Source organism: Sphaerodactylus townsendi, linkage group LG01 (genome assembly GCF_021028975.2).
Source record: "Sphaerodactylus townsendi isolate TG3544 linkage group LG01, MPM_Stown_v2.3, whole genome shotgun sequence".
NCBI lineage: Eukaryota > Metazoa > Chordata > Lepidosauria > Squamata > Sphaerodactylidae > Sphaerodactylus > Sphaerodactylus townsendi.
In genome coordinates this window covers 110,419,502-110,444,933 of record NC_059425.1, presented here as the reverse complement: position 1 = coordinate 110,444,933, position 25,432 = coordinate 110,419,502, and the positions used below count along the sequence as shown (strand labels likewise).

At 45.0% G+C, this 25,432-nt stretch overlaps 1 protein-coding gene across 4 annotated transcripts in view; it reads left to right on the top strand.

Annotated features, from left to right (window-relative positions):
• The window catches only part of AKAP7 (A-kinase anchoring protein 7), a 155,510-nt gene that overhangs the window by 22,813 nt on the left and 107,265 nt on the right, over window positions 1-25,432 (top strand). For all 4 annotated transcript variants that reach the window (XM_048490637.1, XM_048490661.1, XM_048490643.1 and 1 more), the window contains exon 4: window positions 4,585-4,745. In XM_048490637.1, coding sequence (XP_048346594.1) covers window positions 4,585-4,745 — 161 coding nt within the window. The remainder of the gene's footprint in view (window positions 1-4,584; window positions 4,746-25,432) is intronic.

The following is a 25,432-nucleotide window of genomic DNA, read 5'->3' as shown; positions in this document are numbered from 1 at the left end:
ATTTATTTATTTATTTACATTATTTATAGTCTGCCTTTTTCACTGAGGTGTAAGGTAAATTGCAGTCTCAACTGAAAACAGACTTTCGGGGGGGGGGGGGGGGGGACCGGAAAAACCCAACATTAACAATGGAAACATGGTGGTTAGAAAAAATGTCACCTGATCAACCCAACAGGGGCAGAGAAGGCATTAGAGTAAAAAAGAAATCCTTAACATCCCCCTCATAACACCAAGATGGAATTTTGATATGAAGATTTGTGGGAATGGAACATCTTTTTTGGGGTGACCCCCTAATTTTAATGTACAAGTAATACCCTGTTTCCCTGAATATAAGACATCCCCTGAAAATAAGACGTAGTAGAGGTTTTGCTGAAGTGCGAAATATAAGGCATCCCCCGAAAGTAAAATGTAGCAAGGTTTTTGTTTGGAAGCACGCCCAACGAACAGAACACAGAAAAATAAGACATCCTCTGAAAATAAGACATAGCACATTTTTGGGAGCAAAAATTAATACAAGACACTTATTTTCTGGGAAACATGGTAGTACTGTGGTTTCCCTGGAAGGATAGCATGTATGTCCTCACCAATTCAGAGTAGTTTCCAGATAAAGTTGTTAGGAGTCAGTCTCTTCAAATGAGCTAATTAGTAGTTCACAGAGAGGTGAAGAGGAGGTGAGATAAAGGTTTGAACTAGTGCATGGCAGAAACAGACATTAAAACAGCATATTGGGGCCAGACATTAGAACCAGTTTAATTAGATGCATGAAGAGTTCTTCAGTTGGCAAAAATAGCAATACATATTTAACAGTAGGCCCCTTCCACACATGCAGAATAATGCACTTTCAGTCCACTTTCACAATTGTTTGCAAGTGAATTTTGCTATTCCGCATAGCTGCAAAGTGCATTGAAAGTGGATTGAAAGTGCATTATTCTGCATGTACGGAAGGGGCTGTAGAAAATGGTGGTGGCTTTGTCTTTCTCACTGTATTAATGAAACATCTAATAAAAGGTATTATCTATTCTGAAATCACCATCACCATAACGTGTGTACCAGTTGAGTCTGTCATTTGAATATGACACATTATTGTTAATCAAAGATAATTTTAATAGATGAGATCTTCACATACTTTGGAGTAAGACCCATTGACCTTGGTGAGGGTTATTTTTTGAGTAAACATGCATAAAATTTTCCTTGCAAATATGGTGTGTGAACTGCTGAACTGTGGGCATGCACACCATGTATGCTTTTGCACACCGCGTGTGCTTTTGGCTTATAACTGTGCATGCTTTGAAGAAAAGAAGAACACTGAAACTGTTTTTGACAAATTTGCTTTCAGCGAAGCACAGCTTGCCCTTAAGTTGCTCTGGCTTCCCGGTGTTGTAGCTAATTCCTTTATAATTTAGTGAAAGTAGATCATGGAAGAGAAATAGAGAGGGATGAATGTAATGAGACTGTATCTGACCCTTTTAAAATAAACATGTTCAAAGCTAAAACACTCCCATTTATTTGGCTTCCTGTAAATTTGGCTGTGGTCCTTAAAGCCTTGAATTAGCAGCCATTGAGTTCAGTTAGAACACACTGGGGAGGGGTTTTGCAGAGTCCCTGCACAATGAGATGTTTTGGCTGCTTTAAATTAATAATGAACAAAGGAATGAATTTCCTGCTTTCTGACAAGTGCGCTGTCTAGTTGTTAAATGTCATATTTTGTTTCATAACCTCTCTGTGCCTGTTTGGAATGTGCCTGCTCGGAAAATCCTCCTTTGCACATCCTCAAGGTTTTTGCTTTTTTTCTCTAACACAAAATTTGTTCCTAGTTATAATATGTAGAATGAGATGCTATGCTTCCTTGCTGTTTTGGCATACTTAATGAATAAAATATGTAGTACTTCTGTGAACTTGACATACAGTGTTTATGACAAGCTGAGTGGAATATACATACTCCAGGTTCAATGGATAGGAAGATTTAGCCTTCATTAATTAAAGATAGGTAAATTATTAGCCCTCATTTTTGTGAAGAATATGTAAGATAAAGCTGCTGTCTGTTGCACCATTTAGTTGCTAGACTGTAGGTCAGCTAGCTGTTTTGTTCTTTATTAAGGTTTTTGAAGACCGTTCAGGATGCAAAAATGAGACTTAAAATATATAAATAATCTTGCTCCCCTAAAAGAACTGCTGAAACTAGTTTCATATGTTATTGTTCCAGCATATTAGCCACAGATACAAATTTCCACATGGCCAAAGAAGATGTGATCATGTGGATTTTTTTAAATTTAGAGTATTCAATGAAAATCATCTTCAGATTAACTACATGAAGTCCAAAATCCTCTCGTGTTTGAAAAAAGGTTTATAGAATGCTGATGGCCCATGGCTAAAATGAGATTTTTCAAGGAATGGCCACAGTTATTGTATCAGTCAAAGCTGATAAAGGACACTGTGTGCCATAGAAGAGACATGAGTCTCCAACTACAAGCCATATCCAACAGCATCCTCAAACTGACCTGCTCCTTTAGGGGAAATTTAGCTCTTTCCAGTACAGAAGAAAAAGACTAATCACAAATGATTTTCACCACAGATCCTCTTAGCCAGATTACCACAACAGTCAGGCAGTTATTTAGTGGCTGCTACCATTTCACCAGGGTATTTGGATAAGGATTTATAGAGCTGGGTATCATCCGCATATTGATAAACTTTAAAGCCATGAATACTCAGTTCTACAAATTCCTTTACAACTAACCACTTGGTATTCCAATTTGTTAAGGGGGTGTCCTTTTCTGATAGAATACAGACACATAAACCAGCATGTTCCTATGGCTCAGGGTTTTTGAGTTATCCTCAACAATAGTTCATCTAATAATTTGATTTATGCACTGCTGCCTTAGGAATTTAGGGTCACAGCTTCTTTATTTGTTAAGCTTAGAATTGAAATCACTGGCAAGAGTTGCTTGAATATACTGACCTGGATTTGACTCTTTTTTAACAAAGCAATTCAAAGTGCTGAGGAGAGATTGTTAAAGTAAAAGAAAATGAACATTTTGAGAATACATATGGTGGTTTTAAAGTTTTACTCTTACCTCAGGTTATTAAATAACCCTTTAGGTTCATACAGAATTGTAAACTTACATACAATGAAAATTTTAGTGAGCCAGAGCCAAACTGAAAAAAGACTGTTAAGTCAACACTTCTCCCACTTCTCCAGCCTTCCTCCAGGGACCGCCTCCTCCCTCCCCTTGGAGCAGCAGCAAAAGACGGCCTCTGGGGCCTTACTGGGCAATGCCTCCCCCCCCCCCGCACACAAAGATTTGGTCCTCCATCCTGTGATTGCTTGGGAATTAAGAGGCATGCAGGTGTAGGTCGCAAGACCAGCTTCCCCTCCTCCTTCCTGAGAGATTCACTGCAATAGAGATGAGGGAATGGGTCAGATGTGCAGAGAGACCCTCTCTTCCTTAAAACCATTTCCATAGAGGTTTGCAGCTCACACTTTCTCTTCAACTTCTGGCTGAAACACAGGAACCACAGCCTGGCACTTCTAGATAGGTGCCCCAGTAAAGTTCCAAAACATGCAGCATTGGGAAGGAGACCAAATGTCAATGTATTGTCGAAGGCTTTCACGGCCAAAATTACTGGGGTGTTGTGTGATTTCTGGGCTGTATGGCCGTGTTCTAGTAGCATTTTCTCCTGACATTTCGCCTGCATCTGTGGCTGGCATCTTCAGATGATCCTCTAAAGATGCCAGCCACAGATGCAGGCGAAAAATCAGGAGAAAATGCTACTAGAACATGGCCATACAGCCCGGAAACCACACAACTCCCCAGACCAAATGTCTTTTGAAGGTAGCTTTTGCTGGACAATATAAGTGGCAACTTCAAATCATTCACAGTTAAACCCACAACAAATGGGGGGGGGGGAGGGATTATGAAAACATTGCTTGGAGGGCAGAAATTATAACCTTTTATGATAGCTCTACAGGGAAAGCAAACTGGGTTCAGGGCTTACTTGTGCCAGTAGTAAACATCAACAGCATCCTGGAACTTGCAGAGTTCCAGAGTTTGGACAAAGTAAAGTCACCAAAGGCAGGAGGAGTTGCCCCCTGTTAATCCACTATCAGTTGTCTAGAGTCCATTTGTTTGTAAAATGGACTTTACTGCTAGTTATATTATAAGCTATGTAAATAGGCAGATGAAGTAAATGTACAGCTCTTTGAAGCTGCCTGCTTACCAGGTGGGTACTGCCATCTAGTGACAAAGTCAGTAATTCTTTAATCATAAACAATACTTATACCGAAAAAGAAAGAACTGCTTCAAAGGTACTAAGAATATTATCTAGCCAATGTTCACTTTAATGCTGCAATCCTACTCACACACACTGGACAATAAATCTCATTGATCTCAGTGGGATTAACTTCTGAATATTTATATCCATGTCTACATAATCAACATGGGGCCATGTAGGATGTAGCAATGTTCTTTATCATGTTTCTAAAACAGTGGCCAGAAAATTAGGTTTTGGCAATGAGATGACAAGAATAATACTCTAAAGTAGGACTTCTGCATCACTTCTGATATGTGTGTGCATTCTGTCTGATAGAGCCGTTGATGCTTTCTTGGAGAGTAAAGATTTAATAGAAAAACTCCTGCAAGGGAAGCCCCTGGATTTATCGTTTCAAGGAATTGATCACTTTAGAAATCAAGTTGGATTTGTGAAGCTGTCAGAGAGTGATCATGAAGCAGCACTTTTAAATATAGCAGGTAAGACTTTTTAATATTGCTGCAAAGTGCACAGGAAGCAAATCCAACTTCCTACTCATATGTAACACTACTGGTCCTCAAATGTTATTTTGGAAATTTTGGTAAACATTGGAAATATTTCATAATTTATTTTCTTCAGATTGCACTATTTACAACTGTCTCCAACAATCCAATCTACATATGTTGAATCGGAAGCATGAGTTCAATGGAACTTGCTTCCTGAAAAGTATGTTTAAGATTGCAGTCAGAATGGTATGGCATGGCTGTCCCAAAATTTTTGCCCACAATAATGTAGATTTGAACTTCAGAATAGTACCCAAAACAAGAAAGAACATTGCAACACCAACAACTGATACCACAAGAAACCCTGGAAACTCTACCAGTTGTGACATGGTGAAGCAACAATGCTTCTAGAGTATTTGGCAGGGAAGGCACTAGTTTGCATTAGAGGAGGTAGGGGATATCATGAGAATGTAATAAAATCCCTTTCCCCATGCAGTATACAGGCATGATACCAGTTAGTTTTCTCATTATCTGAGGTCTCCCATGGTCCAGTGATGAGCAGGGCAGCAAGCAATCCCTGCAGCTAAGAGCTCCAGGACTCACCTCAGACACAGGATTGAAACCCCTAGTTACCCAAACACATCCAGCAATTACCTACAAATTCAACCCTTTTGTCTGGATGAAGTAAGGGCTGAACCAAGAAAAAAAGGAATGCCAGTCCAGTTATGACTATCAGGTGACTCTCTAGTTTAGGGGTTAAAGGATAACTCACTCTACGCGGGTCTACCCTTGCGTCTGATCTGGAAGTTACAGCTGGTCCAACATGCGGCGGCTCGTTTGCTCACGGGGGGCACCTTTCGTGATCATATTCAACCTGTGCTGCGCTGCCTGCATTGGCTCCCAGTTGAGTTCTGAATCATCTTCAAGGTATGGGTGCTGACCTTAAGGCCTTCACCTGGCGGCCTGGGATTCCCCTCCCCACCGCCGAGGGCCTGCATTTACCCTCCTGATGGGCATGTCCCTTTACTTGCACGTTCAGCAAGAGGCCAATTCTGCTGGTGGTTCCTGGCCCCCCCTCAATAGTCATGCGGCTGGCCTCCACTGGGACCAGGATTCTTTTAAATTTCAGCCCTGGCCCCTGCCCACTGGTGGAACACTCTTCCTCCAGCTGTCCGAGGGCCTCTGGGATCTTGGTGAGTTCCTGGGAGGGCCTGTAAGACGGAGTTGTTCCACGGGGCTTTAGGAGTGTCCAGCCGCTGATAAAGTGCCCCTTTATTATTCTGTGCTTGGGGTCCCTTTACTATCCATGGGACCCATTTTTCCTTCTCCACTCTTTGGGAGGGTTTTAATAAGGGTTTTATTGCTGACACTGTTTTATTATATTCACCACTGTGTTTATTTTAGTGGTTTTTAATTGTATATGTTTTAACATTATGTTGTTCACCGCCCAGAGCCCTTCGGGGGTAGGGTGGTATATAAAACTCAGAAATAAAATAAAATAAAATAAATAATCTGATAAATAAATAATCCCCCTGGCATTTAGTCCCTCTGGTGTAAGGAATTCCAAAGAGCAGAAATAAAAAGGCTTTTGATTATAAGTCCGTTTATTCAGACATCCTGGAAAGCACACAAACACGACATGGCAGGAATGAGCATCCCCGCTCAAACAACAGGTTATAATGCTGACTAACCCATCCCCCCTGCCCCGTTCTCATGAGAACGGAATTCTACTATGCAACAGCGAGATAAGCATTCTCACAAGGTTGGTGCAGGTCCTGGCCGGACGCCCGGCCAAAAGAATCTCCTTCAAGGTCAGGTTAGGCTGTAAGGGAAACAAGAACGACTGAGATCCTTACACTCTGCCTCCCCTAAAAGAAATCTCCCCTTTTTCCCCCTCCCCCGGTTTGTCCGGAAAAGCTTGTTGCAATCCATCAATTAAAGAGGCATCATCGACATTCTCCTTATACACCCATTGATTATGGCCAGAAGAATAGCCAACCCATGACACCAGATATTGTAGACGTTTGCGAAAGAAGCGAGAGTCCAGGATAGCGTCTATTTCATAATGCTTATGTCCATCAATTATAACTGGCGGGGGTGTCTCCGGAGGGTCGTGCCAGGCATCTGAAGCGGGAGCCTCCTTGAGCAAGCTGGAATGGAAGACGGGATGAATGTTACTTGGGGAATTAGGCAGATCTAAGCGAGCAGTAACATCATTGATCACTTTTGTAATCTGAAAGGGACCCACAAATTTCTTGCCAAGTTTTGAGTATTTATGCATCGTCTGGAAGGTTTTTAGTGGACAAATAAACCCAAGCTCCAACACGTAAGGGGAATTCTGAGCGGTGTTTATCTGCCTGAAACTTTTGGGCTTCTTGAGCCTGTTTTAAGGTAGACTGAACTGACTTCCAGCCTTCAGCTAGTGACAAAATCCATTGATTGAATTCTGGTGGCTGCAATACCTCCGCCGACAGCTGGGGCAACGCGGGAAGGATACGCCAGAGACTACTTCGAATGGGGTTTTCTGAGTACTGCTATGAATTGCATTATTGTAAGCATACTCTGGCGAAGGGAAGCAATTCACACCAGTTGTCCTGATGGTAGTTTGTATAACAACGTAAATATTGCTCTAGTGTTCTGTTCGATCCCGTTCACTTTGCCCGCCACTTTGAACGTGGTAGGGCGGCGACTGCTGGTGTGGTTCCCAACAACTCCAGGAAAGCCTTCCAAAATCGAGAAATGAATTGAGGGCCACGATCCGATACCACCTTCTCAGGAGAGGAATGCAGGCGGTAGATGTGTTGAATGAACAACCGGGCTAGTTTGGGAGCTGAAGGTATGGTGGTGCAAGGAATGAAATGCCCCCTGTTTGGAGAAGAGATCCACCACCACCCACAACACAGTGTTCCCGTGACTGTTCGGCAAGTCAGTGATAAAATCCATTGAAATAACCTGCCAGGGTCGGGAGGCAACGGGATAGGTTTCAGTAACCCATGAGGCTTTCCCGGTATTGACTTGGCCTCCGCGACATATGGAACACCCTTTAATGTAAGACTCAACGTCCTTGCGCATAGAGCGCCACTAAAACTGGCGGCGGGCTAGATGAAGGGTTTTCACAAACCCGGCGCCCAACCTGACGAGCATCATGGCATGCTTGAAGAACCTGCTTTCGAGGGGAGGAGGAACGCATCAACACCCCCCCTTTTCCAGACACCATCCTCCAAGCGTAGCTGTGCATCTTTTTCCTCTGTTGGCAGCTCGCGTAATCCCGCCTCCTTGAGTTCTTGAAGGAAGGGGAGACGATGGCTGGGATGGGCGGTGGGGGGGGGAGACGTAGAGGATTGTGAGCAGGTGACAGCCAATCCTAGCTGGGAGGGAGAGAGAACGGTGCGTGGAATATCCCGTAGGGATGCGTCTCCCTCCCCGGGGAGGCGGGACAATGCATCAGCCAGTTTATTGCTTTTACCGGGGGAAAAATGGACCGTAAAGGAAAAGCGAGAGGAAAAATCAGCCCAACGTAATTGTTTAGCGGACATTTTGAGGGGCGTGGAAAGCGCCAGCCAAATTTTATGATCCTACCAGACTTGAAAGGGGTGCTTGGCTCCTTCTAACCAATGGCGCCAAGTGCTCAATGCAAGTTTGATGGCAGCGGTTTCCTTATCTCCGACAGTCCAGTTTAGTTCGGAACCAGAAAATTTTTTGGATAAATAAGCACACGGTACCAATTTATTGTCTTTATTTTTCTGCAAGAGGGCAGCTTGTCCCAAGCTTCCACGTGAACGATGAAAGGGAAGCTCAGGGTCGGGATGTGTCAGAATTGGCTCAGTTGTGAAAGCTGTTTTCAGCTGCTGAAACGCTAATTGGCATTCCTGCGACCAGGGGAGGGGGGCCCCGGGCTTGGCCGCTTGGGCGTCCTTTCCTTTAGTGCGTAAAAGATCAGTGAGCAGTAAGGCAAGTTTGGCAAAATGGGGAATGAAGTCACGATAGAAGTTAGCAAAGCCTAAGAAAGATTGCAATTCCCTTCTATTGGTGGGGGCAGGCCAGTCAACCACTGCGGCCACTTTAGCCGGGTCCATTTCTAGACCGTCAGAGGATATTCGATAGCCCAGGTAGTCTATGGAGGTTTGGTGAAAACAGCATTTTGACAACTTGGCAAAGAGGGAGTTATCAAGTAAACGTTGTAAAACTTCCCGGACTAAAGCCTCATGCTCTTCCAGTGTCTGTGTAAGGAATTCCATAGAAGCAGAAATAAAAGGCTTTTGGTGTAAAAGACCGTTTATTCAGACATCCTAGAAAGCTCACGTACACGACGTGGCAGGAATAAAGTCTCCCGCCAGAAACACAGGTTATAACTCTGTCCACCCCATCCCCCCTCCCGGTTTCTCATGGGAACGGTGTTCTCATCTTCCCCGAAGAGATAAGGCCTCCACCGGAGTCTCCGCCGCAGATGCTGGCCCATCGCCCGGATTTTGGAACTCAGTCAAGGCCAGGCGGCTGTTCTGAACATCAACACCATTGAAACTCTTACACTCTGCCTCCCTTAAGAAAAACTTCTCCCCCCCAGGTTTGTGCGGAAAGGTGCGGTGGAAAGCGGAAATAAGGGAAGGGGCGTCAATATTTTCTGAATAGACCCATTGATTATACCCAGAGGAATATCCCACCCAAGAGACTAAATATTGCAAGCGTTTGCGATTAAAGTGAGAGTCCAGGATGGCGTCAATTTCGTAATGCTTGTGGCCATCAATTATAGTCGGCGGGGGTATCTCCGGCGAGTCCTGCCAGGCATCGGAAACGGGAGCCTCCTTGAGTAAACTGGAATGAAAGACAGGATGGATATTACTTAGAGAATTAGGCAAGTCTAACCGGGCAGTGACATCATTAATCACTTTAGTAATCTTAAAAGGTCCCATGAATCTTTGCCCAGTCTTGAAAATTTATGTACGTCTCTGCGATTCTTGGTAGACAAATAAACCCAGGCCCCCACACGTAAAGGAAAATCAGAGCGGTGCTTATCCGCTTGAAGCTTTTGGGAATCTTTAGCTTGTTGTAAGGCGGTCTGGACTGTTTTCCACCCCTCGGCCAGAGATGAAATCCACTGTTGAAACTCAGGAGGATTCAACGCTTCTTCGGGTAGTTGTGGCAAGGGAGGGAAAGACCGGCCAGACACAATTTCGAAGGGGTTTTTTTTTGTACTGCTACGAACCGCATTATTGTAGGCGTATTCTGCAAACGGAATTAAATCGCACCAGTTGTCTTGGTGATAGTTGGTGTAACAACGTAAATACTGTTCCAGGGTTCTGTTCGTTCTCTCCGACTCACCGTCACTTTGAACGTGGTAGGGGGCGGCAATTGCCGGGGCGGCCCCCAACAAGCCCAGAAAAGCTTTCCAGAACTTTGAAATGAATTGGGGCCCGCGGTCGGACACCACCTTGACGGGGGAGGAATGTAGACGATATATATGCTGAATGAACAGACGCGCTAACTTAGGAGCGGAGGGGATGGAAGTACATGGGATGAAATGGGCTTGCTTGGAAAATAAATCCACCACCACCCACAAGACTGTGTTGCCCTGACTCTCCGGCAAATCTGTAATAAAATCCATGGAGATGACTTCCCAGGGACGGGAGGCCACCGGGAGAGGCTTTAACAGACCATGTGGCTTTCCCGGAACGGATTTGGCTTCTGCACAAACAGAGCATCCTTTGATATATGTCTCAATGTCTTTGCGCATAGCGCGCCACCAAAATTGACGGCGGGCCAAATGCAGAGTCTTAAGGAAGCCAAAGTGTCCAGCCGAGCGGGCATCATGACAGGCCTCGAGAACTTGCTTACGGAGAGGGGGAGGCACGTACCAACAATCCCCCCGCTTCCAAACACCATTCACCAAGCGTAATTGGGAGTCACCTTCCTCCGCTGGCGGTTCGCGCAGCCCCGCCTCCTCGAAGTTCCCTTGAGGAAAGGAGAGACCAGGCTGGGAATGGGCGGTGAAGGAGGAGTGGACGTCTGAGATCGTAGTGACAGCCAGCCCCAATTGGGAGGGGAGAGAACAGTGCGCTGGGATGTCCCGTAAGTGCAGCTCCACCACCTCCCCGGGCAGGCGCGAGCGCGCATCAGCCAGTTTATTGGTTTTGCCACGGCAAAAATGGACGGTGAAAGAGAAACGAGAAAAGAAATCGCCCAACGGAGTTGTTTCATGGACATCTTGAGGGGGGTGGAAAGGGCGCTGCCAAGTTCTTGTGATCCGACCAAACTTGAAAGGGGTGTTTAGCCCCCTCCAGCCAGTGGCGCCAAGTGGAGAGCGCTACTTTGATGGCCGCAGTCTCTTTATCTCCTACAGTCCAGTTGAGCTCAGCACCGGAGAATTTTTTTGATAAATAAGCACACGGAACAAGCCTATCATCTTTATTTCTCTGCAACAGGGCTGCACCAAGCGCTTTGTCCGAGGCATCCACGTGAACCACAAAAGGAAGATCTGGGTCGGGGTGTTTTAGGATAGGTTCGGTAGTAAAAGCTGATTTCAAATGTTGAAAGGCTGTCTGACATTCCTTAGACCAAGAAAGGGGGGCCCCGGGCTTGGCAGCCTGTGGGTCTTTACCTTTAGTGCGTAAGAGGTCTGTGAGTGGGAGAGTCAGTTCAGCGAATTGGGGTATAAAGTCACGATAGAAATTGGCAAACCCCAGGAAAGACTGGAGTTCTTTCCGATTGGTGGGGGCAGGCCATTGGAGGACTGCTTCGATCTTAGCAGGATCCATTTTTAACCCCTCGGTAGCCCAAATAGTCTATGGAGGATTGGTGAAAACAACATTTAGACAGTTTGGCAAAGAGGGAGTTGTCGAGCAAGCGTTTTAATACTTCCCGAACCAAGGCTTCATGCTCCTCCAGGGTTTGTGAATAAATTAAAACATCATCTAAGTACACAACTACTCCCTTGTATAGTAAGTCATGTAGAACTTCGTTGATGAGGGCCATAAAAGCTCCGGGGGCCCCACTTAACCCGAATGGCATTATTAAATACTCATACTGTCCAAATTTTGTGTTGAATGCAGTCAAATGTTCATAGCCTTCCGCAATCCTGACTCTGTAGTAAGCTTCTCTTAAATCCAACTTAGTAAAAATGCGTCCCTTGCCCAATGCATCTAAAAGGTCCTTGATCAAAGGCAAAGGGTATTTAGTGGACAGAGAAATCGCATTGAGTCCTCGGTAATCCGTGCAGAGCCTTAAAGACCCGTCTTTTTTTTTTAACAAATAATACCGGAGCAGCATGTGTGTGTTTGGTAGCTCGTCGTATGAATCCGCGAGCAAGGTTCTTGTCTAAGAAGGCACGAAGTTCCTTCTCCTCATTGGGACTCATGCGGTAGATTCTACCCTTGGGCAGTTGAGCCCCTGGCTGTAATACGATTTTGCAGTCAGTGTCTCTATGGGGTGGCAATTGATCGCATTCTTGCTCCTGAAATACTCTGGCTAAATCTTGGTAAGCCGGTGGAATGCCGGTGGATTCGGGAGCAATTGGAGCGTGCACCGCTGACGAAGCCAGGGGGTGTATGTCATTGGGAGGTGAGTTATCCCCCCAATTCATGTGTTCTCCACAGGGAGGGTCAGTGAATTCTAAGATCCGTTCTTTCCAAATGAATTTTGGTTCATGCAACAACAACCATGGCATGCCCAGGACTATGGAGTGTTTGGCCACTGGGGCCAGAATAAAACTGATTTTCTCCCAATGGTCAGCGCAGCGGAGGAGAACCGGTTGCGTTTTGAACTGGGCCGGTCCTTCCGCCCCGAGGGGGCTGCCGTCCATTTGGGTGAACGGTATGGGCTTAGCTAGGGGAACTCGGTCTAGTCCAAGTTCCTCCGCCACTTGGGGCCGCATTAAGCAATGGGAACACCCAGAATCTACAAGGGCTGAGGCTATAATACGAGTGTGTTAAGCGGGGTTGGTCAGAATTGCTTGAATCGTAATGGGAGCGCTGCCTTCACTCACCGCATCTGGAGTCGAACCCATATCCATGGGCGCTGAAGAGAGGCAAACCGCCACTTCCCCCTCTTCTGGGTCGCCTTCGGTAACCGCCTTAGACGAAAGCCCGCTGGCCGGAGGCGCCCGATTTACGTGGTGGCAGCAGATGGGGTGCGTGCAGCCGGGCGGTTGGCTTCTGTTTTTCGGCAGTTGGCAGCTAGATGACCCGGTCCTCCGCAGTAAAGACACAATCCCAAACGGCGACGGCGCTCGGAGGTGGTTTCCGTAGAGACTGGGCTTGGCTTGCGAGTCGCAGTGGTGGTCGTGCGGCGGGTTTTGGGCGGGCGTGCCCCCCGCGCTGAAGCGTAATCCAAACGAGACGCCACCTGAGATCCTAATTCGATCCATTCGGCAATAGTGCGGGATCCGAATAAGGAACACCGTTTCTCGCAGTTTGCCGTCGACGGCATCCGAGAAGGATTCACATTTCATGCGCTCAGGCCACTCAGGAGGGAGTCGAGCAGCCGCCGCACGAAATTCACGGGCAAATTCGGCAAAAGAGCGGTTGCCTTGCTGAATAGATTTAATGGTGCGGATGGCTTCATTTTCAGCATCCGGATCTTGGAAGCGAGCCCTTAAGGCTTGGAGGAACGCAGGCACCGTGCGAGTATCCTCCCCTTGCAGGTCAAAGAGAGTCACAAACCAGTCGGCTGCCGCTCCATCCAAGACGGAACCGATGTCCCGTATTTTTTCGCGTTCAGACCGGTACAAATCGTCATAGTCCTCCATGTGGGCATCGAGTTGCAGGATGAAGTAGGGGAGTTTGGAAGCGGTCCCATCGAAACGGGCAGGTATTGGAGGTCTGTAATATCCTCTCTCCACGGCCCTCGGCGCGCGCTGGGGCGGCGGTTGCGCAGGTTGAGGCGGCGGCGCAGGGAGAGCCGGAATCGGTGGAGGTGGGGGCACCAGCGCCGGCGCCGCTGGTGCTCTGGTGGGAGCAGGTCTTTGGAAGGTGGCAGATACGCGAGTAGCAGGACCCAGAAGCGTCGCCCCTCTGGCGTTAGCTGTACCGGTAACGGCGTAGACTCCAGCTTGGGGCATCTTGTCCTGCTGCTTCTTCAGCTCCTTTTCAAAGGCGGCTAAGTCTCTTTCCTTGCGAGTCAAGGCATCTTGGTGCGCATGCAAAGCTGCTTTCTCTCGTTCCAGTTTGGCCAGTTCGTCTCGTTGAATAGCTGCAGTTAGTTCACTTTGTGCACGCATGGCCTTAACGTTTTGCTGCTGACGCTCTAAGTCCAGTTTGGAGTGTTCCAGGCCCTTACCATGGACCGATAGATTCTGCATATATTGCCGTTGCACCGCGTCTTTGGCACGGTCCCATTCGAGTTGGATTTCTTTGCGCTGCTGTTCCCGGTCCTTTGCAGGTTTTCACGCCTTCGCTGCAGCTGCTCCCGTTCCTCTTCCCATAGCTGGCGCTCACTGGCCCATGCTTCTTGGGCGTCTCGCAGTCGAGCCACTTCCTCATCCCAGCTTTCTTTGGACGGGAGGGGAAATAGGTCCGATGAGAAGGCAGGCTTTCTTCGGATTCTTCCTCATCGGAAATCAGCACCTCGGGTCCACCGGCGGCTCCACCGGAAGCGCCTCAGGTGCAGCTGCTGATCCGGGATCTGGGGGGTCCGATGTCGGGCTGGTACGGATACCCCTCCCAATCCCCGATATAGTCCCGGTTTCAACGGTGGTCTTAGGACGGGCCCCAGTGCTATGCCACGGTGGATTCTTGGGAGCATCATCAAAATACGCAGTCCAGGAATCGCTCAATTGACTCCTGGGTTGCCGTGATGAAAAGTGGTCAGGCCCATCTCCTCCGTGACAGGTTGCATCTGAGGATTGTAATCCACACGGAGACGGTTAGGTACCCGATTCACAGGCTTCCGATCCATAGACAGCGCTAAACGACTCATGCAAGTCCACAGGATCGTCTCCTCGTCCCTCGTCCCAACGGAGTAGGGGAAGACTCGTGTTGATACGAGGACGGGAAAGAGTTACCAGCGGAGACCCGTTCTCCCGCCGGTTCCTCCAAATCCAGGAGGGAAAGCTCGGAGCCCTCTTTGGGGGCTACCGCACCTTCCACAGGTTCAGGAATATTCAACCTCTCCATGCCGAGACACCAGAGGTCCGCTACACTGGGAAGATAGATGAACTAGGATTCCTGCCACAATGTAAGGAATTCCATAGAAGCAGAAATAAAAGGCTTTTGGTGTAAAAGACCGTTTATTCAGACATCCTAGAAAGCTCACGTACACGACGTGGCAGGAATAAAGTCTCCCGCCAGAAACACAGGTTATAACTCTGTCCACCCCATCCCCCCTCCCGGTTTCTCATGGGAACGGTGTTCTCATCTCCCCCGAAGAGATAAGGCCTCCACCGGAGTCTCCGCCGCAGATGCTGGCCCATCGCCCGGATTTTGGAACTCAGTCAAGGCCAGGCGGCTGTTCTGAACATCAACACCATTGAAACTCTTACACTCTGTGAGTAAATCAAAACATCATCCAAATATACGACTACTCCCTTGTACAATAAATCATGTAATACTTCGTTTATGAGGGCCATGAAAGCCCCTGGGGCCCCAGCTAATCCGAAGGGCATTATTAAATATTCATATTGCCCGAATTTTGTATTAAACGCTGTTAAATGTTCGTACCCCTCCGCGATGCGAACACGATAATAAGCTTCCCGCAAATCCAATTTGGTAAAAATCCGGCCTTTGCCTAGGGCATCCAAGAGGTCCTTTATTAAGGGCAAAGGATATTTGTTGGAGATGGAAACAGCATTTAGTCCACGATAATCAGTGCACAGTCTTAACGAACCGTCCTTTTTCTTAACAAATAAAACAGGGGCGGCATGGGTGTGTTTTGTGGCTCGCCGTATGAAACCGCGGGCTAAATTTTTATCTAAGAAGGCGCGGAGCTCCTTTTCCTCGGTGGGACTCATACGATAGATCCTACCCTTAGGTAATTGGGCTCCGGGTTGTAGCAGGATCTTGCAATCGGTATCTCTATGGGGAAGCTGATCGCGACTCCTGTTCCTGGAAAACTCTAGATAGGTCTTGATACGCCTTGGGGATTTCTACAGCAAGGGGAGCCGACAGTACATTGAAAGCTGTAGCGATGGTTGCTTCCCCCTCCCCTACTGATGGATCTTCCCCCCCATCCATGTGATCTCCGCAGGGGGATCTGAGAATTGAAGGATTCGCTCCTTCCAAACGAAGGTTGGTTCGCGTAAAAGTAGCCATGGCATACCTAAAACAATGGGAGTGCTTTGCAACTGGAGCAAGAATGAAACTAATCTTTTCCCAATGATCGCTGCAACGGAGAAGTACCGGTTGGGTTTTGAACCGGGCCGGACCCTCACCACCCAGTGGGCTACCGGTCCATTTGGGTGAAAGGAATGGGCTTCACCAAGGGAACTCGGTCTAAACCGAGTTCCTCGGCCACTTGCGGTTTCATAAGACAGTGGGAGCAACCTGAGTCCACAAGTGCAGAGGCCAAAATGCGCCAGATGTTTACTGGGGTTGGCTAAGGAAGTCAAAATAGTAATGGGCGCGCTGCCTTCACTCACCGGATCAGGAGAAGGATTAAGATCCACGGGTGCCGCTGAAAGACTAAGCGCAGTTTCTTCCTCTTCGACATCCTCATCAAAAGTAGCTTTGGACGATCCTTGAGTTGGCAGGCTGGATTTGCGTGGAGGCTTGGCAGACGGAGTGCGGGCCCCCGGGAGGGGAGGCTTCTGCTTCTTCGGGCAGTTGGCAGCCAGGTGGCCAGGACCTCCGCAATAGAGGCACAATCCCAAACGGCGACGGTGTTCCGATGTGGTCTCGGCCGCTACGGCCGGGCTTGGTTTTCTAGCGGCCGGCGCCGGCATGTTGGCTGGTTTCGGGCGTGGGCGGCCTTCAGCGCGGGCATAGGCAAGACGGGCAGCAACCTGCGAGCCGAGCTCGATCCAGTCCACAAGCGTTTGCGGGATCCGAATAAGGATCACTGTTTCACGAAGTTTAATATCCATTGCTTCGAAAAAATACTCGCATTTCATGCGCTCGGGCCAGTCCGGTGGAAGTTTACTGGCCGCTGCACGGAATTCACGGGCAAAATCAGCAAAGGAGCGGTTGCCCTGTTGGATGGTTTTTACCGTACAGATGGCATCGTTTTCAGCATTGGGATCTTGGAATCGAATGCGCAACGCTTGGAGGAAGCCCGCTACCGTGCGGGTATCGTCCCCCTGCAATTCATAAAGAGAAACAAACCACTCAGCGGCTACCCCATCCAACACCGACCCAATGTCTCGTATTTTTTTCGCGTTCAGAACGATATAGATCATGAAATTCTTGCATATGAGCATCGAGTTGCAGAATAAAGTAAGGAAGTTTGGACGCGGTACCATCAAAACGAGCTGGGATGGGGGGTCTGTAGAACCCTCTTTCAATCACTCTAGGTGCGTTTTGGGGTTGCTGCCGCATGTAACCTGGTTGTTGTACTGGATAGGGTAGGGGCGCTGGAGGAGCAGGGGGTTGAGGAGGTGCCCCAGGTTGAAAAGCTGGAACCGGGCCGCTGAGGGCCACCCGGCAGGAGGGAGGGCCGCCGGTGCGGGGGTGAAGGTGTAGGCACCAACTGGGGCTCTGAGCAACGTCTCACGTTGCTGTTGTCGAGTTTGCTCGCGTTCAGCCAATTAACTTTCCTTGAGTGTTAAGGGATCTTGGTGAGGGGGAAAAGCTGCCCTCTCTCGATCCAATTTAGCTCTTTTCGCCTCGTTGAACTGCTAAAGTCAGTTCATTCTGGGTTTGGATGGCTTTTGATGTTGTCGCTACTGGCGCTGTAAATCCAGTTTGGACTGATCCAGCACTTTGTCATGAATCGTTAGATTCTGTTGATACTGTTGACGCAACGCTTCTCTTTCACGGTCCAACTCCATTTGGATTTCCTGGCGTTGCTTTTCACGGTCCCGTTGCAGACTTTCACGGTCCCATTGCAGATTTTCGCGCTCCTCCTCCCACAGTTCGCGCTCACGCTCCCAGGCAAGTTTGGCGTCCCGCAGCATGGCCACCGCATTGTCCCAATTTTCTTTCGAGGGCATGGGTAACGATTTGGGATCGGGATCCAGTTCCTCCTCTGATGGTTTTTCCTCCACGCCGCCAACTGCTCCAAGGATTTCACCCATTCGCTCGTTCGCTCCCGGGTTTGGAACCGCCGAGGTGGTGTGGAACCCTCTTCCGATCATCGATCCAACCCTCATCATCGTCCCTGCTTCCGCTGTAACTTTGGGACGAGCTCCGGTGCTATGCCACTGCTGATCTCTGGGAATGTCCTTGAAGTATTTGTCCAGGAACCTTTCAATGGATTCTTGGGTGTCAGCATGAATGGTAGATAATCCAAACTCCTCAGGGACTGGCTGCATCTGGGGTTTGTAATCCACACGTTGCCGGGTGGAAATGAACCGGTCAACAGGCGCTCGATCCATAGACAGCGCCCCAAAAGTCTCATGCATCTCCACACGATCTGAACCATGTCGATCGTCCCAAGGGAAGAGAGGCAGACTCGAACTGGACCGAGATCGGGAGAGAGGCACCAGCGAAACCGGATCATCTCCCGGATCCTCGGAGTCTGGAAGGGAAGGCTCGAAACCCTCTATGGGGGCTATCGTGCCTTCCACATGGTCAAGAGTACTCAATCTCTGCATGTTAGAACACCAGAGATCCAAAACACAGTCAAGAGAAAAAATGAGTTAGATTCCTGCCATAATGTAAGGAATTCCAAAGAGCAGAAATAAAAAGGCTTTTGATTATAAGTCCGTTTATTCAGACATCCTGGAAAGCACACACACACGACATGGCAGGAATGAGTATCCCCGCTCAAACAACAGGTTATAATGCTGACTAACCCATCCCCCCTGCCCCGTTCTCACGAGAACGGAATTCTACTATGCAACAGCGAGATAAGCATTCTCACAAGGTTGGTGCAGGTCCTGGCCGGACGCCCGGCCAAAAGAATCTCCTTCAAGGTCAGGTTAGGCTGTAAGGGAAACAAGAACGACTGAGATCCTTACATCTGGGATGCTACTTTTTCCAAGAGCATGACATCAGTGTTGTTTAACAGAAGCTCCACAACAGAACAGTCAGAGTCACTTTCAGATTTGTCTAGGGCCAGCCTGGGAGAGAAATTCCTAATGCCCACATATCTCGGACAGTCAAGAATAATGTGAACAAGAGTCTCCACTTGATTTTTACAGTGTGGACAAACCCGATCCTGGAGAGGGATGGATAAGTAACGACCCTTTGTAATGGCCGATGGGAAGGTATTGGATCTGGCCCTTGTGATAATCCATCTCTGTTGGGGTTCAGTTAATAATTCAAGATATTTGACTATGTGCCCCTGTTCCGGTATTATTCCGACAGAGAGGGGTAAGCATGATTTATTTTCTTGCCCCAACAAGATATGATATTCCTGTTCTAGAAGTCTACTTTTTAAGGTTTGGTAAATCTCTCTGGGTGTCAGCATACAGCGATCTTCAAGCAATAAACCTATTGAGTAAATTTTTGATTTGAGAAGTTGATACCATTCGGCGGCAAATAGGTCTGGACGCGCAGTGTATATTAAACTGCGCACATCAGAGTTAAAACATAATTTGATCCAATACTTGAATGTATTCAGCCATGCTCTTGTTTCAAGTAGGTTTTGACCAGTTTCTAAGCATAGTACAGCATATGGTACAGAGTATGGTAATCCGAGTATTTTATAGAGGAAACCAGATTGTATTCTTTCAACGGACTTGTTCCATGCAGTTATCCATAAGGGAACTCCATAGAGAAGTTGCTGAACTACCTTGGAGTTGAAAACCTTTAGAGCTGCTGGGACATATCCCCTTCCCCTGGTGAGAAAAAACTTTACCACTGCTGAAGCAGTGTGATAACTTCCTTTTACAGCAATATCTCTATGTCTGGCCCATTTGGCTTTATGATGGAAGGTTAGGTCTAGATATTTAAAGGACTTGGAGTGTTCGACCTTAACCCCATTAATAAGCCATCTAGAAGGCTTGAATACATTAGAAAAGATGACAATGTTTGATTTTTCTGGGTTTAAGGACAGGAAGTTAGATGTACAGTACTCCATAGTTTTTCTAAGGAGCCTTTTAAGGCCCACTTGAGATCTAGAGATCAGTATCACATCATCAGCATAAAGTAGGAGTGGTATGGGTTTGTTTGAAAGAACTGGGCTGTGTGCATTAACATCTGACAACACTTTTACCAAATCATTAATGAATAAGTTAAACAAGACTGGGGCCAATACACAGCCTTGCTTAACACCTGTCACGACGGGAATCTTAGGAGTTAGGTCACCAGAGTTTGTAGCATTCAGATTAAATTCCTTTTCTCCATCACTATGGCTCATTAAAGGCCCCCACTCACAGTCCCCCCCCCACTCTGTTCATGCTGCAGCTCTGGCATAAGGGTTTTCACAAGTCTAAACCAGTATGTCCAGAGAGGCCCAATTAAAGAAATTAATAGATCATATACAAAACTTGTATCTAGCATTATGCTGACAGGCCTTTAAAGCCCTAATTTACTTTTTCTCAAACCATATACACACAGTCTACTGTGGGAGAATTGTACCAATAGTTTAAGAAGCATATTAAATAACTGAACAGTGCAATCCTAAATGGAGTTACAACCTATATTGAAGTCAGTAAGCTTAAATGGGTATAAGATGAAGAGTTGTTTTTTTTACCCTGCTCTTCTCTACCTTTAAGGAATCTCAAAGGGACTTACAATCATCTTCCCTTCCTCACAACAGACACCTTATCAGTTAGGTGGGGCTGAGAGAGTTCTGAGAGATCCGTGACTGGCCTAAGGTTACCTAGCAGGCTTTGTGTGTAGGAGTGGGAAAACAAACCCTGTTCTCCAGATTAGAGTCTGCCAGTCTTAAACCACTATACCATGCTTATAGCAGTCCACAGAGAAAACTGCTCACCACTTCTCTGGACAATCAACTGATGTGGTTTTGCCTCCTTTCAAGTGCAGACAGGTGATCCTGATGCATTCTTTCTGGGAATGATTGTATTGTGAAAATCACAACCAGTGTTGTAGAATTTGCTGCTTTTGGAGGAATTTGTCTTTTGCTCAACTGCATGAGAGAATGCTTTGGATTTTCACGCATCTAGTTAGGACGCTTGCCTTGGGGACTTCTGTTGTTAGAGAAACGGGTGAGGTGGGAACTCCCCCTGGAGCAGAGGGAAACCAAAGAAAATGTTTCTTCACTGTTCGTCCACTGGGAGAGATGAGGAGCCTGCCCTGAGCCCCAAGCGAGCCAGCCCAACCACTCTCAGGTGGAGCGACAAAAAACCTACAGTGTGGTGAGTGAAATTAATACCCGGGACTCAACAACCTTCCTCAAAAATTACAAGAGGACTTAGCTAAAAGTAATGGCAGATGCCTAAAAATTTAAAAGGAGTGGGCACATTGAAGATGGGGAAATCTTTTTAGCAGACATTGCAGAGAAACTCTTGCAGTGAGCCGCCTGGTTTAAAAAGAGAGAGAGACCCTTAATAGCCAGTCAGTCCTATTGCCCCAAATATAAAACTTTACTAGAAGAACAAACAAACAATAAGTTGAGACTACTTACGAGTAGCGGACAGGAAGAAGGACAAGAGTGGAGCCTGTGCAGCAACTGAGGAAAGAGAAGACCTGGAAGAAAGCTACTAACTGCGCATGTGGGAAAACAAACTTGAGGATGCTAGAAGGAGATCAAAGAGGGTAACTGCAGAGCTAACGAGAACAGAACAGCTGCTGGTACAATAACAGATAAAAATACGATAGATTTGAAAGACGGTGTATCTAGGAAAAATGGAGCCCAGAGACAAAATCTGAATTTTCCGCCCCTGCCCTCCACAGGCACCCAGGTCTACTACCCAGAACCCAGGTCTACAGCCTGGAACCTGCACCACCATTCAAGTCTACAGCTCTGAGCTGATGCTGGTGTCCAGGTCTACCACTCGGAGCCGCTGCTGGTGTCCAGGTTGACCGCCTGGAGCTGGTGCTTGCGCCCAGGCTTATGTGCACCTGGAGACATGGGTTACCCCATGTCCCCATAGGCGGCATGCCCCTGGATGGTGTAGAGGTATTGAAGCTTTTTGGAAACTGGTGAAACTTTAATAGGACAGAAAACTAAAGAGATTTAAAAGGGAAGTGAACTGTCCAAAACTAGGAAAACAGAGTATATCAGATAAAAGTGGAAAGATCAGAAATGAAACCTAAAATGGACCAACTATTAGAAGCAATGAGAGAGATGAAGAGAGAAACAACAATTGGAAACAATTGGAAACAACAATTGGATTGGAAAATAAATTGGGTAGGTTGGAAAATAAATTGATATCCTTTAAAACAAACTTTAAGAAAATAGATAATGACTTAAAAGCTATGAAAGAGAACCTTACCCAACTGAAAGTTATGGAACAAACTGTGAAGACTTTGCAGGAAAAGATGGAAAAACAGGACTTTCCATACGGTAGATTTGAAGGGAAAATTAATATGTATCTTAATAGAACTGAGGCAGAAGGGGAATATTCTCAGGTTTCGAGGAATCCCAGAGGCTAATTTTCTTTGCAACGTTATAAACAAGAGGTGAAATTTTGAAGAGAAACTCCAAAAGAAAAATTAAAATTGATGCCAAGGACATAATAATACTAAAAGGAAATCCCAGCTTGGATACTAAAGAATTACCGTTTTCTGACCAATTTCCTAAAAGATAAAGACATTGTTTTCAGATGGGAAGTTGTAAAAGGTTTACAACTTAAATATAAAACTAAATTCTATAGACTGTTATCTATCCCCCAGCACAAACCTTCTTTGAAAAAATTGACAAAGACTTTGAGACAGCGTATTAAGTGTGGTGTAAAAGTCCAAGTAAGTTTTAGTTTTTCTATATTATTTTGCTAACATGACTGTTAAACTTATTTCCTGGAATGTCAACAGGTTAAATTCTCCCGAGAAAAGATTTTTTTTCACTATTTGGGCAAAAATTCCTTTGACATAGCATGCTTGCAAGAAATGCATATACGAAATGAGGATATTGGGTTAATATCAAATAAAAAATTGGGAGTACGTTTTGTTTCTGCAATTGAAAAGAAAAAGAAAAAAGGAGTTGCTTTATTTATAAAAGAGCAATATAAACCAAAATTATTATTTAAGGATAAAAAAGGGGGGGGGGTTTGGGAGTGGAATTAAATTGGGCCAGTCAAAAAGTATTATTGATAGGAGTGTATGGGCCAAATGAAAATAAAGGGAACTTTTATTAATCACTTCTGAAAAAAATTAAAGAATACTCATTGGACAGCATATGTTTAGTGGGAGATTTAAACGGGGTGGTTTTAGTTACCTTGGATAAATGCACACAAAAGGGTAAGAAATTAATAGGAGGTAAATTACCGAAATCCCTTTTCAAGTTCATAGATTTCTTAGAATTAAAGGATGTGTAAAGCAATTGTAAAGCAATACAATACATCTCCAGAATTGACATGATTTGGGGCTACTAAAGATCTATGCCTGAAAATGGTTAGATCTATGCCTGAAAACGATATTAGACTAGACTAGATATTATAGAAGCAAAAATATTTTCATACCATAAAACTGTACTGTGGTCTCTGAAAACAGTCTATGGTCTCTCCTTAAAAGAGGAGTATGGAAGATATTTGCTGAAAAAAGAAAAGGTTTTAGAAAGACTTAGAAAAGAATCAAAGGAATTCTTCGAAATCAATAAAACTCAAGATGTAGGAATTAATACCAGATGGGATACATACAAAGCCTTTTTGAGAGGAAAATGGAAAAAAGAGAAAGATAGATTGGAAAAAAGAGAAAGATAGATTGGAGCTAGAAATTAAGGAAAAGATATCAGAAATAGAAAAACAGTTATTACCAAAACCCAAAGATAAAAATTTGTTGCAAGATATAAATAAAACACAAAACTAATTAACTATGATATATGTTTCAGATAGGGGGAAATATGAATATTTATTTATTTTATTTATTTGTTCCACTTATATACCACCCTCCCCCGAGGAACAAGCAAACAAATGCGTAAAATGGATGGCCTCAAGAATTCGACAACAAATCCAAAGTAGGAAAATAGACTTAATAACTAAAGATGGGAAGGATTATACAAAACAAAAAAGACATACTAAATCTATTTACAGATTTTTACAGAAAACTTTACTTTCAGGAGGAAAAAGGAAAACTTTGCTCTGAGAAAACTAATAATATACCAAAAATAAGCAGTAAACAGAAAGAAATATTGAATCAAGATATAACTTTAGAAGAAATATGAAAATTAAAAAATCCAAAATAGCCAAGTCAACAGGGCCAGATGACATCCCCAACGAGTTTTTAAAAACATTTAGTGAACAAATTGTACCAATTATATTACAGGTGATGAATAATATTAAAAAACCGGAATCTATGCGAGACTCTTAGAAAGAAGCCACTATCACAGTTATTCCAAATGATTTATCTAATGTCAAAACTGCGATTATAAAATCTTTGCAACAATTTTAGCTGAAAGATTAAAACATTCACTTAATGAAATATTAAGTAAAGAACAGAATTTTTTTTGCCCAATGGGTATATTAAAAACAATATCAGATTGACTCTAAATATGACTGGATTGCTTCACAAAAAGATAAATTAACAAGCAGCAATGATTTTCATAGACCTAGAGAAAGCATTTGATAATTTAAATTGGGAATATATGAAAGAAATGTTAAAGAAAATAAGTAGTGGAGAAAAATTCAAAAATGAATTAATGTAATTTATTAAACCAAACTGCCAAATTTAAAATTAACGGTGAATTATCAGACCCATTCAACAACTTAAAAGGAACGAGACAGGGTTGTTCTCTCCCCCCCTTATTATTCATTTTATCATTAGAACCACTCATATTAAATATAAAAAGAAATAACGAAAGAAATAAAGGGAAAAATACAATTATAAAATTAGGGGCTTCGTCAACAACCTAGTTATCTTCCTTGACCCAACAAGAAAATCAATGGAAGCTCTGAAACAAGAGATAAAGAACTACAGTGCGATGTCTGACCTAAAAGTAAATGAAAATAAGACAAAAATATTAGCTTTCGCTACAAATAAAAATAAAAAAGGAAAAACTGAAGAAACTCTAAAATTCAAAATAGTGAAGAAAGTTAAGTATTTAGGGATATTTTTAACAAACTTTAACATCTTACTATTTGAGAACAACTATGAAACAGAGTGGAAGAAGATAAAAGAAAACCTGCAAAAATGGTCTAAATTAAACTTATCACTACTGGGTAAAATTGCGCTGGTCAAAATGACAGTATTAGCTAAAATGGATTTCCTCTTTCAAAACCTACCCTTTGTAACTTCAAAAAAGTTTTTTTAGTGAATGTAGGAAAGATTTGAGTAAATTTATTTAGGGAAAGGGGAAACCAAGAATCAGTTATAGGGTTTTATGTGATGACACCAAAAGAGGGGGATTGCGTTTACCAAATTTAGAACTTTATCATAAAGCTGCGGTTTTACTTTGGTTTAGGGAATGGATGACATTAGAAGACAGGGAACTATTTAACTTAGAGGTAAGGAATTTAGGGTCTTTATAGACCTCATGATAAGGAAATCCATTTTCAAGATATGGGAAGATTACAAAAGGAAAAAGATTAATCTAAC